Source organism: Lichenostomus cassidix, chromosome 3 (genome assembly GCF_008360975.1).
Source record: "Lichenostomus cassidix isolate B80296 chromosome 3, HeHo_3.0, whole genome shotgun sequence".
In the NCBI taxonomy this organism is placed as follows: domain Eukaryota; kingdom Metazoa; phylum Chordata; class Aves; order Passeriformes; family Meliphagidae; genus Lichenostomus; species Lichenostomus cassidix.
Window position 1 is genome coordinate 81,369,172 of NC_139483.1, and position 15,475 is coordinate 81,384,646.

Sequence of the window (15,475 nt, forward strand, 5' to 3'; positions counted from 1 at the left end):
AGCAGTAGGCAGTACCAGCAAATGAATATTTTTATTTCTCATAATTTAATTAACCCTTATGCTTCAACTTGTCAAAGACAAAAAGATAAGAAGATCCAAGTGAGATTTCAACATGGAATGTGTTTATTTTTTTATTTTTCATTTTCAGTACAGTATTAGGAAGTCATTTAAATACTTTAAATAAAGATTTTTGAGAAAAACCCAGAGGATTCAACTAGGTAAAGAAAAACACAATCTTATCAGTGGACAAAAGACAAGTATTTAATGACCTAGGATCTTTGAAGTAGCATTCTCAAGAAAATGCATATTCCTGGGTCACCTAGTCATGAATGTAGCCTAATGTAGTCATTGTCTTCCTCTCTTTTTTTTTTTTTTTTTTGTGGAGCATTTTAGGCAGATCTCAACTCTAATGGAGAACTTCACTGACAAGCAGGAAGAATTTTTTTTTTTAAATCACACACCAAGAACCAAGCCACTGTGCTTTAAAAACCAAATTATCATTTTCTCTATATCTGTAGATCAGAAGGGCATCAGGTCATCCTGCAGTCCTAAAGATCAACCCCCTCCCCACCTTTAATATTTCCTCTCCAAATTAACCAACTGTATAATTATCTGACACAGTACAAGGGACCATGGACACAACTGCTAAGCAGCTAAATATTCCCAGACATGTAAAAACGTGTAAATAATGTGAAACGAACTGAAAATTAATTTTGTTGCACAAAAATATAAGTAAAACTAAGAGCAGAAGCTGCTTTTGGTGCGGAGTGAAAAAAAAAGGGAAAAAAAAGCAGCCTGCTACTGTGCAAACTAGAATACCCTCATTCCTGGAATGCATCTTCTGCTTCCCTCAGGCATGCTGCTGGAGCAATGCAGAGAGGTGGGGACAGCTCATTTGAGATGTCCAGCCACCACACCCTCTTCCACTATTTCTAAGTCCATTTTATTTTTATTATAGTTGTTAGTCATTTAGTAAACAAAAATTTCCATATATCCCATTCTGAAGAATAAATTTTCTTTCCAATGCCAGTCAAGGAAATCCTGACATAGCTAAAGGAAGAGATTAGAAAAATTCAGTTGATTTTATTAAAAGTTCCCTGTAGGTATGTTTACACACATACATACTAACATATTTAAGCACATATATGTGTATATACATACACACACACTCAAGCATTGAGGTTCTTTGCTTACTATGTTCAATCTCATAAGATCCATGGGTTTTTAAAGATATACACTGAGATGGAATGTGTTAAGTCAAGCAGCTATACCCAGACAGACACAAACACAGGTCAGGTCAGTGATTTTTCTTCCTTGGATCGCAAGCACAGCTTCTTGCAGTGCTAAGTGTCCAGAGACTGGAAGCTGTGAAACTTGGATTCTGATGCAGTAACACATTAAACCAGTAACCTAAATTTCATAAGCTGCACCTTTAAATTCATGCAACACTATACAGGCTTGCACACAACTGTCTAGCCAGCAGTCTGATGCACTTCTCCTTTCATCTTCCAGCAAAAAATTAGTGTTTCAGTGAAGAATTTGGGTAAAATGAAAGCATTTTCTTGTTCACAATCACATGACCAGGAAGTAGGGTGGGTCTGCCACAGAAGCTGAAGTTCCCTGATGCAGTGGGTGTGTACAGAGTTAATTACCACTTGAATATCTCCACATTATTCCAATAAGGAGTGCATTTATAACAAGCAGACTGTGGCATGCAACCACAGTCTAACGTCAGCAAGGAGCTTTCTGTGTGCTACAGAACTGCACCTCTTGAAAATTAAGTATATTTATGGATTTAAAAACTAAAGCTTCCAAGAGGTTTCAAGCTGAGTAAAGAGCGAGGAAATTATCCTGTAAGCAAACTTTGTCAATTAAAAAGGGCAAGAATTCATTTTTAAATCAGGCTCATCAAGCTATTCATATTTTGAATTTCTAATCAGAGAGATAATAAGTGGTCATATTTAATTTGTTGAAATAATGGCCAGCATGGTATAGCAATGTTCACATAAGTAAAAGAGATGTGTCTTAAAACTATATGAAATTAATGAGTCCCACCCACAAAAGCTCCCCAAACAAACTGCTTAATAAGGGAACTGTTAGAAGCTATAAAACTTGACAGGAGATTAATATAAAGCTCAGTGTCCAAATCACTGTGATATTCTAGTACACTAAAAATTGCAGCTATTTCATCAGCACATAGTATTAAGATGCGCTATGTTATTTGACTGATTTTTACACTAACAAAAGGTACAGACCTTGTATATCTTGCTACAATTAAAATACAGAGGATTTCTGAGGCTCAGGCCTCAATATTTATTTAAGTTATACTGCCAGCAAAAAGCTGAACATATTTCCCTTAATGCTATCCTTAATCTTATATACCTTCAGATACAAGGCTTGGACAATTTTGTGTAATATATTGAAATTACACTATCTGGCTAAACAAACTGTCCAAGAATTACTAACAGAAATGTGGTCAGAAAAATAAAGTCTAAAGCAGACTTGTTCTTAAAGAGAAAAAAAAGGATCTATGACAGAAGTGGTATAAGCCCTAATGAGCAGTACATTCTTTGAGGACCTCCAATATTACATTATACTGACATATATGAATGCTCTTCTTGGAATGTACAGAAAACCATTTCTCTTAAACCAAAACAGAGAATGCATTAAATAGGAGTTTCTAGGTCTCAAGTTTAGGAGGATTTACCATCAGGTTCTGGAAAAACAAAAATCATTAAATATAGACACTAACCAGTTTGCAAATCAGGACATAAAATGTCTCAGATTATATAAAAGTATACTCCAACTTCTCCGTAACAGAAGTCAAAGCTAAGGCCTCACAATTCCAGTTATTAGAAACAGCATATTCTCTTTACTAGGCCACCATTTGAAGCCAACTATTCAGTGTTTTAAAGAAGGAATCTCATAAAAACATGGTTGCAATGAAGTTCTTTGCAATATGTACCCAAGTACACACAGACAGATTAAAAGTGTTAAGGGTTATAACAGAAACCATAAAAGAAAATGCAACATATAAACAAAATGCAACAAACTACACTGACTGAAGTTTCTTCAGGGTCCTCATATCTAGTAAAGTTCACTACACAAATTAAACATCATGAAGTACAAATTACCAAACCACATGATTAATAAAATCTGTTCACTTTATATTAAACATCTCTACTCTGATTATGGAATGCTTACGCCCTCTGCAGCACAGAGGAACTCTTCCCTTTGTATGCAGGCAAGGTTCTCATCTTGAACACTCCTGTGCCAAGTGCCCAGTTATTTCAACAGGTTCTGCAGCATCGCTGTAGCGTAGGTAGGGCGAGCTTGCCTGCTTGCAATTGCATTTTGGAGATACTGGATACCTCCACAGCGCTCCCAGATTTCTTCAAACTGTCTCGCTAAAATTTCAGCACCTCGCTTTCGGGTTAAACCAGTCTCTTCAAGATTAAGCTCACACATATCCATATCATCCTTACCTGAAATGGCAAAGGGAAAAAGGAAACACTTTTTACATCATTCAAAGGTCCTATTAATAAAGATTAGAGCCTTGTTAATTACATTTTCTCTCCATAGCTCTGGTTTGCTAGTAGACTTCAGAGCTTATGAGAAGTCCTCAGATACAGGTATTATTTGGTTTGCTGTTTTTTTGTAACACAGAGAGCACTAAAGCAGCATGAGAATAAACAAGTATCAGATGGTGCAATTGACAAAGTTGTGCTTTTGAAGCAAGCAAAAAGGAATAAAGGAAAGAAGCAGAAAGATCATCATCTTGATATATTCTTCTGAAACCCATTAGAGGATTTCAGAAGACTATATCAAATGCAGAGACAACTGCATTTGATTTACACATATTTTCACTTTCAGGCCACTTCATAGTGAACTGCTGTTACTATTTGTTTAAATGTAGAACAGCAATTAAGAATTCCAGACTTTTGATCAAGTAGCAAATCTGTCAGCCTATCACCCAAAACAGTATTTACCAAATGGGACCAACCCAGGCAATCCAATGAAATGATAGGCATAGCTCACACACTGAATTGTAATCCTATTTTTAACAGACACTCACGACAGCAATGCTACTTTTAGCTATGGGCTTTGGCACTGAACAGCAACAGCTGGTATAAGGAATTCTACTTAAAATAATTTGCAGAAAACAAACTTTTGTTGCTAGTAAAGCATAATTCTCAAGTGAAACAAATTGGTTATGGCCTTTTCCCCAGTCTCTAAATTAAATACAAAAACTCAAAACACAGAACCACAAATAGCATTTCTCCAGTGTTTTCTCCCCCTCTCATTATCTTCCAGAAAAGGCAGATACATTTCACCACCAGATTAATCGTTACCTATCCATTCCAACATTTAGTCTTATTCTAAATGTTTAAGATTAAAAAGCTATTCTCCCATACTAGGTATCATAAATAGGGTAAAAGCATCAGCTTGCTATTAGCCCCATGCTATGGAAAGACAATATAACATATGCACAAATTGTTTTGATACAAATTGCTTGTAATTCTTCAAAGCTAATTAAAAAACAATATAATGTTGAGTAGACCTTTCCCAGATAAACTGTGATGTGTTATCTTCAAGCTGTCTCCAGTTCAGTGAATAATCTGAGTACTCTTAATAACAAAACTTTTAAACTTGTATTCCCACTCTGTCTATGGCTTCCCAAATTGAAGCATGCGTGCAAGTAAAACATGTGGCCAGTTACATCTCCAAACAATATTCTGAAACATTTGCCCACCATCAACAGCAGTCCCAAATCCTCAAATTCTGCCCAGATAAGAACTGCTGATGAAAAAAAAAAAAAAAAAAGAGGCTACAACTTGGGAGTGACAACCTCAGCCTCTTTTTCTAAATTTCATTATCAACTCTGAGCCTTTTCAAAGTTCCGATTTTGCTTTCAATACCAACCCGCTACAAGCAGAATGGGTGCCTTGTCAGGGTGAAGCTCCATTTGCCGAGCAATCCAGGGCCCATCAAAGTGTGCATACCACCAACCCTTCTTCTTGTTCTGGGGGTCTTTGTACTGATCTGCAGGGCGGATGAAGGGAATGCGGAAGTAGCGCTGCTGTCTGTTGATTTCAATCTCTTGTTGTCTGCCTGGTAGCTGGGCTGTGGGGTTTTGTTGTGCTATCATACAAAAAAAACCCCAAAAAACAAGCAAACAAAAAAGTTAGAAAACAAGAAAGCCATATTACTTGTTTTATTAATCAGCAAAATTAAAAAACAAGCAAACAAACAAAACAACAAAACAAACAAGAAAATAAATAAAACCCCCCAAAATGCAAGAGATTCTGTCTGAATTCAAGGTCATCTGAAGTCTCAGCAAACCTAGAAAGTACTCCCATCTCATGTAATGGGCATTTTGTTAACCGCAACAGCTACAACACTGCTCAGAAAAAGCTCACGTTAACTAATGTATCTGTAGGTTGCTCAATGGCATCTGTAGGCAAAACAAAGTAAATAACATATTCTGCTTTAAATCAAAGTGAATTTAAATCTGCTTTAAATTGAGGTGAAACTTCCTATATAAAATGTCTTACCAACCAGAAACATTTATCAGTATTGCTTTAGTTCAGTCCGTTTCTTTGTAAAAAAAAAAAAAGACACCACAGTGCATAGATGTATTTTCAGTTACAAACATACAAAGCATTCACTTGACAATGTTTGACAGTCAACACAAAAGGATGTATAATACTGTTAGAAATTACTAATTTGTTAATAGAAATGTTGACAATAAAAACTGCTTATTACAAAATTACCAAACAATTTTCTGCCTAGATTTCTCTGTGTCAAAGTCTGGCATTAGTACTACTCTCTGGCTGCTTTCTTTTTTCAACAAATTCTTTTTTTAGACAATTAAGATCAACTGACTGAACTTCTAAAACAGAAATTTTTTCAACCTTTATTATATATTTTTTGTAAATATTTTCCATATCAATTTTTGGACTTTTTGAGTACCACATATTTTAGACTCTGGAGATAAATTTGCTTTCAAATAAAAGCACGTACTCTCTATGTTAATTCACCAAATGATCAACCTTCTTATATACACTGTCATAATTAGTTTTAAACAGCAAATGGTCTTAAAAGTGAGATCCTTTCCTTTAATAATTGCCCCTGCAAAAGTTTGTTACTGATCTTGTTTCAGTGGTTTACACCTCCATTACAGATACCCTGTTCAAAAACCTTTGCCATCTCTACAAAAGAAAATCAGTACTAAGAGTTGCATGTTTCAGAATAAAAGGAATAATTAAAAGTGAATATCATTTTTGCCTTGTCTATTGAGCAAAGATAATTTCTGAGCTAATATTTAATAATATGAGAAATGACAATCACTTTTAATAACGTGTTTTTATGGTCATGAACAGGACTAATATTTACTAGCAACTGCACCTTGAAATTTCTTCTGCTTAGATTCAAGCAAAAATAATTTTTCTAAACCTGAAGAGCAGAACCTTAAAAAAACCCCACATGTTATACATATCAGATCTCCTGTGGTTTTTTTTTTTTAATATGTGCATAAACAAAGAGAAGAAAAACCCCCAGATTTTAACAGGTGAAAGTCACTTTTATACATCAACTCTGATAAAACACATACCTTACAGGGAGACACAGTTGACAAAAATCTCATTCTATTTTCTACAAATTTTCTGAACATTTATCCCAGCAGATCAGTGCTTTAGTATTGTCAAATACTTTTTGCACTGCAATGGTAATTGCTAAGGCTCATTTCTACCCCTACGCGTGGCTAAATTTAAATGCAAATCTGGAGGACAGGAGTGCTAAGCAGCCAGTGTAGCCTCTACTTGGTGCTATAGAACTGTAGCTCTTTATCCAGAAGAAACCATTACCTGAATGTTAGTTTGTGTGCTAGGAAAATAGATGTTATATAAAGTTGATTCCAGAATTTTGCTACAACCAGACAATAAAAAAAAATTATAGAACAAGAATGTTATTTCAGGGGGGATGTGAAAAAAATTCAATCTTCCAATAATTTGCATAAAAATGTTATTTCACTCTCCCTTCCCATGACTCCTCAAATGGGTAGGAATTAACGAAGACAAGTACACTCGTAAATTACTAGAGTAACGTATAATTACCATCAGATGAATAACATTGTCAAATTGCAAAAATTTTTTTACAATTAACTTCCATGTACATGTGTAGCAAAACATTGGATCAATCAGTGTTAGTATAGAGCTCTCAAGTGTTCCTAGTCTTCAAAGTTAGCTTAAGCAACCATCTCCTCACTTACTTGAGTTGCTCAAAAATGGTGCAAAATCTGTGAACAAATATTACATGTTGAACAAAACATAAAAGTGATGATCCTTTATAAGCTATTGTTTCATTACCTCAACACTTTTCACCAATGCTGATGACAGACAAATAGGAATTCTAGTTACAAAATAAATACAGATTCTAAGTATTTCTACTAATTTTCTACTTCTATTTTCATCGGGATTTAACCTTTGATAATTTGCAATGCCTGTTACAAAGCCTCGGTGGTAGACATGCTAAGCCCAGATTGCTGTGACAGATCAGCTAGTTAATTAATGCAATAATTTTCATTTTTGACATTTCTGCTAGAAAAAAACTTCCAGACCTCTGTAAATACCAAACCTGCCTATTCCAATAATAATATACAAATCAGTGTTTAGCTTCCATACTGAATGTATTAATTTAATTAAAGGATACTTGTAAAATTGCATTAAAGGACACTGTAAAATTGCATAAATCAATGGAGATGGAAAGAAGAAACTAAATAATTTGAAGCACACATCCACTGACACCAGAAAGACTTTTAGCCCAAACACCTAAGAAATCAGAATTCCTTCTTGCTACCTTCTCAGATCACTATAATATATATATGTGAAATGCCCATGTAGTATAATTATTTGCAATAAGAAGAACTATACTGACATTAACAGGAGTCTCTAAAGGTCACTATCAATTTCTTCTGAACTGCAAGGTTCTCTTCTTCAGAAATATGATGCCATATATCAAGAAAAGTAAAAATGCAATGAAAAACACTGGAAAGAATGTGGCAAATGGCTGAATAAATGTGATGAGAATATGAATATTCTCCACTTTTTGTGCAAAAATCCAAAGATCATCTGCTCTTTGATACTTCCCATCAGCAATACTGTGTATTTTACTGTAATTTTACCCATTTGGCTCCAGAGAGAACTTGTGAGCTCAAATTCAAAGCAATTTACCACTTTGCAGAAGTGCTTCAAATGCCTTTTCCTGCCATTTCAGTCATAAGCTTTCTTAAGCACTCAAAACCACATTACAGACACAAGAACCCATTCTTTTACATCTTCTCCAGGGGTCAAGATTTCACCTGCCACACATCCATATTAAAGTTCCCTGAAAACCTCAAATTCAGGTAATGCTCAAGCAATGCATAACTCAAACAAATGAATAGAGGGGAAGGAGATGCCTTTGTACATAGACTGAGAGCAGATAAGGCACCTGCATTCCCTGGGATTTTTATCCTCCATGTCCCAGAATAATGCCTTAATCTCAGGCTCATGTGACTTTGGGGAGTTCACTTTCTCCCCATTTTCCCTTTCCTTTGTCTCTCCCATGAACTGTGTGGCAGGAACACAAATATCATGGAACTAGAAGACAGCAGGAATGATCTGACTACATTATTCCATGCTGTGATTTACTGTGATTCTGTAAATTTCTTAGATTCCTTTTATAACAGATCTTTATAACAGATCCTTTTATATCCAGTGATTACTGGACTTTTGAGCTGGGATGCTGGGAAAAGAGTAACAATCCACTCTGTAAATATTACTCCAGAAATCAGGTACAGAATTTTCAGGTCTGGCAGTCTTAAACTGCACTTTCTTAATGAATGTGAAAGGCAGTCACTTACTCTGATTAGCGTGTTGCTTTGACAATAAACAGCCACCTGTGAAATCAGCAGAATGAGGGCCTAAATAGAAAGCAGGGTCTCTGCAAAATTTGTCAAAAGCCAAAACTGCAATATCAACACTCACAGAATTTTTAAAAGAGGATGTAACCTGATGTATGTAAACAATTATGTAAATGACAGAGTTATTAGCACCTTGTAAAAGTATCTACATCTATGTCTACATAGCTATATATTATGAAATAGTAAAGTAGCACAGCTATGAACATTTAGCAAAAATGCCAGCAACTGCATCAGTAGATCAAGAACACTTTTTAACAGATGTGAGCTGGATGTGAGAAAAGGTTTTAAGGGAGAGCTATTTAGCACAAGTAGCTGGGTCTACTGAAGCTATTCTAATTCCTGTGAAAAAATTTGCCAGTTTCAATCTTTGCAAAATATTTACCTTAAATCAACATAAAAACACTCCTAAAAGCTCCAAGAAATTTCTTCAACCAAGCAAACCCAAAATCCATTCTAGAAATGTTTTCTTTAGAATACTATCACCAAAATTATTACAAACACAAAATTAGCTCTCCTCACCATAGTCTGTGACTGATTTGGGAGCACGCTGTTCAGTTTCTGCATTGCGTTTCTTATTCTTGGATTTCCATGCATGATACACCTTTAGCCTTCGGTGGAACTCCTCTCTGCAAGCTGCCAAGAGTTCAATATCTATTCCAAAAAAGGAGAAGTGGAGGCATTAGTGAGAAAAGTCAGAAAAATTATTTTTTAACTGCTTTTCTATATTAATAGGTATTTGAGATCATTTAAGTTGTAACACTAGCATGGTATAAGTAATATAAAACCCCCTCATTCTCTCCAGCACAGAGCCCAGAAAGTCTCTCAGAGTTTGATGTATCCTTTCCTGCTTTAGAGTAAAGGCAGTCCCTTTTTTGTTTCTGTCGACAGTGTCACAACACAGGCAGCACAGAAACAAAAAAGGTAAAATATCACTGCAGAACTTTATTTCTGCAACTGAAAAAAAGAAAAACAGCAATTTGACTGCTCAGATTTGCATTCTTTTTCACTTATCTATTTTAATTTTTCTGAGTTTCATTATACTAAGACCCTGAATGATGACAAGACTTTTTCACTACTCATCTAAGAGTATCCAAGTTGGCTTCACTAGAAATGAACTCAACATATTACTGCACCACCCATGCAGCTGAAAACATTGCTCCAGTCTTGCATATGTAAAAACAGTAAAAGAGAATGAGTTTGTTTCCAATTTCTACATCCAGGAAGAAATTCTGAGTGATCTTAAATCAGAAATTAACCAACTGCTTTCAATAAGAAGCAGGAAAAAACAGTAATATCTAAAAAAAGGATTAATTTTTATCTGTTTCTATCTTCATAGCATTGAGGGCAAAGTGATTAATGCCCCACTGTAAGCTTCCCAAAAGAAGTTACACATTTTTGAAATTAAAGAATAATATGAATATCTAAGACAGAAAAAATTTCTGCACTGTGTTTTACATGACAATTTTGCTTTCTTTATGATCTGGTGACAGCAAGAAGTGATAGCAAAAAAATTCTTAGAACTTGCAAATTCTAAAGCATAATCACTATTATTCCCGCTGTGGAAGTACATCAAACTAAGTGAACTTAATTAAGAAGTGATAACATGTATTTTATGGTCCAAGTATTTTAATATCATAAATATATAATCCCTAAAAGACATAACAATAGAAATTCTCTTTCCTTAATATGGAAATAGCTTCATGTGTTGTTCTTCTGGGGGTAAGAGAACTTTTTAAAAATTAATTTGTTATTCACTCAAACTTAAATAAAACATTTTGTCTTTTTTATTACTACAACTTGAACTCTCTCAAATCTGAAAAAACCCCACTTACCACAGGATGTGTTGATTGTATCACGAAGCTCTGCGTATTTCCATTTACTGAGATCATGCTTCTTAGTACCAGCAGCAGCTTTTGTGGCTTGCACTGCAGGACCCCTACAATTATATTAAAAATATATATGTATTTTTTCAAGTATTAAACAGGAATTGTTATAAGAGGAAGAAGACATCCCATGATCAGCAATGCATTATGCTTATTACCATGCAGATCAGTAGCAGAGGGACTGAATTCTAAGGCAAAATACCATATTATTTTCAAGATGTTCAAATTATTAAGAGAAAAAGAAAATCTATTTTATGCCCAAAATCATATCTTAATCTGATTTGCCTCCTAGAGATTAAAAGGAATTATCATGAATACTGCTTACGTATAAAAAGACACATATTTTGTGTATCTCATCCAACACTGAAGTACTCTTTACTTAGTGCTAACCAAGATGCAGGAAACAAAGACTGACTATGGGCATTTTTAGTTCCATTCGAAAAACAGACAAGGAAAAATATTTCTGAAGTAGAGCAAGCAGAAGGACGAAATGGCATTTCCTCTGCTGTTTAAAATTGGTCTAGGACAAATCCTTGCTCCAAAATTTGAGAAAATATTCTGTCCTTGACAAAAGCCTGACTCGAGAGAAGAAAGCAAATTAATTCTATGTTAACTGTACAGCAATATTTATTCTGGGGTTGGGGGTGATATTGATCATTAAGAAATACCAAGGTAGAAAAGACCACTCAGAAGAAAGGCTGACCAGTAGAAAAAGACTCATAGAAACCCAGTGTTTTCCAAAGGCAAAAGGTCTTCACCATATAGGTGACACAAGTAAGTCAACAGCAAATGCAAGTGAGAAATTATTCCTAAAATCTCAATCATCTTTAAGGTAATGTACAAGGTCTCCATGTACAAAATGAACATTACATGTAAAGACTAGCCTGAATTTATTTTTTTCCCAAAAAATATGGTATGGATAAGGGGAAGAAACCTCTCTTAGGAATGTCAAACTTCCCATGGATTATTTGCATATTAAATAAATTCAAAACACTGCAATGTTCAGTGATGATGAGCACACCTTTTGAATGCAAAGGAATAGAAGAATAGACAATGATTTTACCAACCTCTGCTCATGACTAGGAACATAAATTGAATTTATTCAGGATCTGAGGGGATTTGTTCAAAAGAAACTAGATCTTTAAAAGGGTAGCAAAGCTCTTGATGCAATAAGAAGAAACCAGGCCTTTTCACTGGAAGGTCTGTTTGTGCAGTAATATCTTTGTGGCACAGGCACATTATTATAATAGGTATATTCTAGTGAATATTACTTTAACATTTATTTTTCCATAAAGGTCTCATGTGTTACAGTGAAGTTTTATGCTTATTTTCCTTTTTTAATTAATAGGTTATAAATAACTATTATAAACTGAAAATTTTCTTTATGCAGATAAAGCACTTTTGAAAGCAGAGATAACAAATGCAATTTAAATGTCATTGAATAAAACAAATGTTCTTCTTAATAACAACTGAACCATCTCTTCAGTATAATTAAAACTATAGAATCTTACTGTTGCTGTAGCAGCTTAATGCCTACTTATACTACTAATCTGAGTCAACACATAGCTTCCAGTTAGAGTATGTGAGAAGTCTGACAGAAAATTAACTCTGACTTAGCACTACTCATGGGTGTAAAACAAAAAACTGGACAAACTCCTTCAAATATATACTTGAATATTTTGTTATTATTGGCATACCTGTAGGACATTAAGGATTGCTAATAAATAATTTCCGCTGCCTGGTGTCTAACCTTGTTGAAGCTAATTTGACAAATCCTAAGGATTTTCCTTATTTAGCAACACTACCCACCACTCTAAGAGTTTGCTACCTAATTCAGAGCAGCAGAACTAGGCCGTACAATCTCTGGTTAAACTAGTAATCTTTAAGAATGCTAATCCGATTGAATGGCTTAGTCCTTCTATTAGGGTACTACTCTGCACTCTGAAGATCACTTACTTGTTTTCTACATGACTTTAAGCATAACAGTCTGGCAGTAAGAGGAGCATCACACTTGACATTCAATCTTCACTGCTCCATCTGAGAGCTATGTATCATAAACAGTATTTTCAGACAAAAAATACAAAAGATCAGTCTCACGTCAAAAGTTGACACTGTATGAGAAGTGAGACAAATTTAGTTAAAGAAGCATGCACTAAGAGGTATTGCATTTTGAATGCAAGAACACAGAAGTTCTGATTTTGCCCCAAAGTTTTGGGGTTTTTTTGTACATTAAAAATTGGCCATTGTCATTGGAACTATGTCAATATATGCAATACAACACAGCCATTTAAATTCACCTGCTACCTTAACTACACACAATGTGGTTTATTCCTATTCCTAAAATAACACTTTGCAAGAAACAAATTTAGTTACCAGCTGCATTCCAGTTATCCATGCTACCACTAGAAAACCCAAACATGAGAGACTTACCATCTTCAGACTACATATACACAGCTTAGTATCTTGTTTAACAACAGATTCACTTTTAAAAACTCTAAACAATTTTTCTTCTTTTGTAAGCTTCATAAAATCAATGTCAAAGGTTATTTCTGCCTTTAGTTGCAGAAAACACTTTTTAATTACTTGTTGATATGGAAGACATCGTAACGATTTCTTTGAACAGAGAATTAGTATCTTACCAACTAGTATATTCAGACCAAAACCTGCATTTGCCTTTCCTTCTGCATTGTGCATAAAAACTTGCACTATCAGTCAAGAAATCTCAGAAGGGGATTTTGTTTGGATATCTTAAGAGGTTTTTTAATAGGCTCTTACCATGGTAATTTTCAAAACTGCTTTTATTTTAAGGGAACTGCAATTAGACTGTTTTCTTATTAAATTCACCACCGGTTACCTTACTATTAAATAACTTCTTTAACTCTGTGATGAATCTGTACAAATATGCCTTTAAAAGATGTGAAGCCTTGTGCCTTATTATCACAAAAGTGAAAAGAGAAGAAAGCTGGAGAAAAATTAACAAAATTACACAAAATAACAGGGTACATGAACTATTCTTATTCTTTTCTAATATAATCAATTAAATCAGCAGAAAAATAATTGCTGAAAAAAAAAGGTGTTGGTAAAGGAAATTTATCTGAAAGAAACGTATTTATCTGCTGATCACTGTAAAAAAAAACAACCACCCATATTCCATTACTTTTAATTCCATAATAATTCAACCCATTTCACGTGTGATTTGTTTTTATAAAATGATGGATTCACTGGTGTTATATCTTCTCACCTACCTAGACAATATTTCTGACATTTCTGTGGCCATTTGTTCCCTACAAGAAAATTTGTAAATGAGCATAAACCAAATAAATTGATATAAAAACAACCTTTATAACTGTGTAAGTCTCTTGCCAATCAAACTGAAGTTAAATGAAGTGCACAGGAAATGGCTACTTATTTTAAATTATTACCATTCAGACACACACTCACATATATATATACATATATATATATACACACACACAGAGTCATGATTCTGAAAAGAGTGATAAATCACACAGTGCAGTGAAAAATGGATGGTATGGGAAAACCTTTAAAGCAATTATATAATAATTTTAAAATAGATATTATTAGGTATATTTGATTATTAAAGGATTTTTTCGAAGTAAGCAAAGTAGTGAATATAAGGTATTATAAACTTATTTAGATATTATAGATGCATACTAATAAGGATTACCACGGACTATTAGTATATAAGAGGACAGTATCAATTTATTTTGAATTAATTAGTGGGGCTTTTATCTATTAGAGCATTCAAATGGAAAAAAATGCCATACGCAGTCATTTGTGGCTTTGTTCCATTGGCTCTGCAAATAGAAGACATTTATGTTAGATAGACTACTGCCTAGTTAATATTCTAATAATCTGAAGTGAAAAAAGGTGGGTCATAGCATTTCCTGCTCTCTCACATCTTCTCTACTATCTTATGAATTTTTTTATTATTATTTTTTAACTGATTATATAGACCTTTTTTCTCCCAACTTTCTCACTCAATCATGACTTAAATTACAATCTGGAAAAAAAAAAGTACAAGGGAACACTTCCCCCAGCCTTTCTCCCCTGTCTGATCTTTCAAAATCAGAGACTCTGGGACGTGTGCTGATATATTTCATGCTTGGATAAGCATATCACAAGAAATAACAGCAATCCTGTAGCTGCTTTGGAATCAGAATGGATGCTCCTTCATGCAAGCTGTGAATGGCCCCAAGTCTGTCTGCTGTACTTGAAACTCACAGGTGCACACATGTAGCACTAAACATGCTACAAATTAGGATTTTTTTTTTTATTGTTCCAATGCAACACCCAGAACAGATACACTCACAACACTTTCTTTAAGACTAGCTTCTTTTGCTGTTATATGCTATATCGTATGTTTCAATAACTCACGTAAATGAAAAACATTGCCCACGTGAAAGCAGATACCTATTATTTAAATTATTTTTTTACTTAAGTGCTTAGCATTACTGTCCATTTATCCCTAGGTGCAGTAAATCACTTATTACAGATCCTTTCAAACTGTGGATGAATCATAAAATTGGACAAAGCTAGAAGAGGTCCAGCAGATCCAGCATAGAACAAGCACAAATGAAAATGATGGATCTGCTGCCAGAACAAACAC

General features: G+C 34.4%; 1 protein-coding gene across 5 annotated transcripts in view; it reads right to left on the bottom strand.

The window, feature by feature from the left end:
• Nucleotides 1–102: 102 nt before the first annotated feature.
• The window catches only part of MYO6 (myosin VI), a 106,173-nt gene continuing 90,800 nt past the window's right edge, over nt 103–15,475 (bottom strand). Inside the window, exons 29-35 of one of the 5 annotated variants that reach the window (XM_085056470.1) lie at nt 14,634–14,663; nt 14,091–14,129; nt 10,795–10,898; nt 9,482–9,613; nt 7,271–7,297; nt 4,924–5,142; nt 103–3,485 (exon numbers count right to left, since the gene is read on the bottom strand). In XM_085056470.1, coding sequence (XP_084912596.1) covers nt 3,286–3,485; nt 4,924–5,142; nt 7,271–7,297; nt 9,482–9,613; nt 10,795–10,898; nt 14,091–14,129; nt 14,634–14,663 — 751 coding nt within the window. In that variant the 3' untranslated portion in view covers nt 103–3,285. The remainder of the gene's footprint in view (nt 3,486–4,923; nt 5,143–7,270; nt 7,298–9,481; nt 9,614–10,794; nt 10,899–14,090; nt 14,130–14,633; nt 14,664–15,475) is intronic. The other 4 variants (XM_085056472.1, XM_085056471.1, XM_085056473.1 and 1 more) reach the window with 4 other exon arrangements.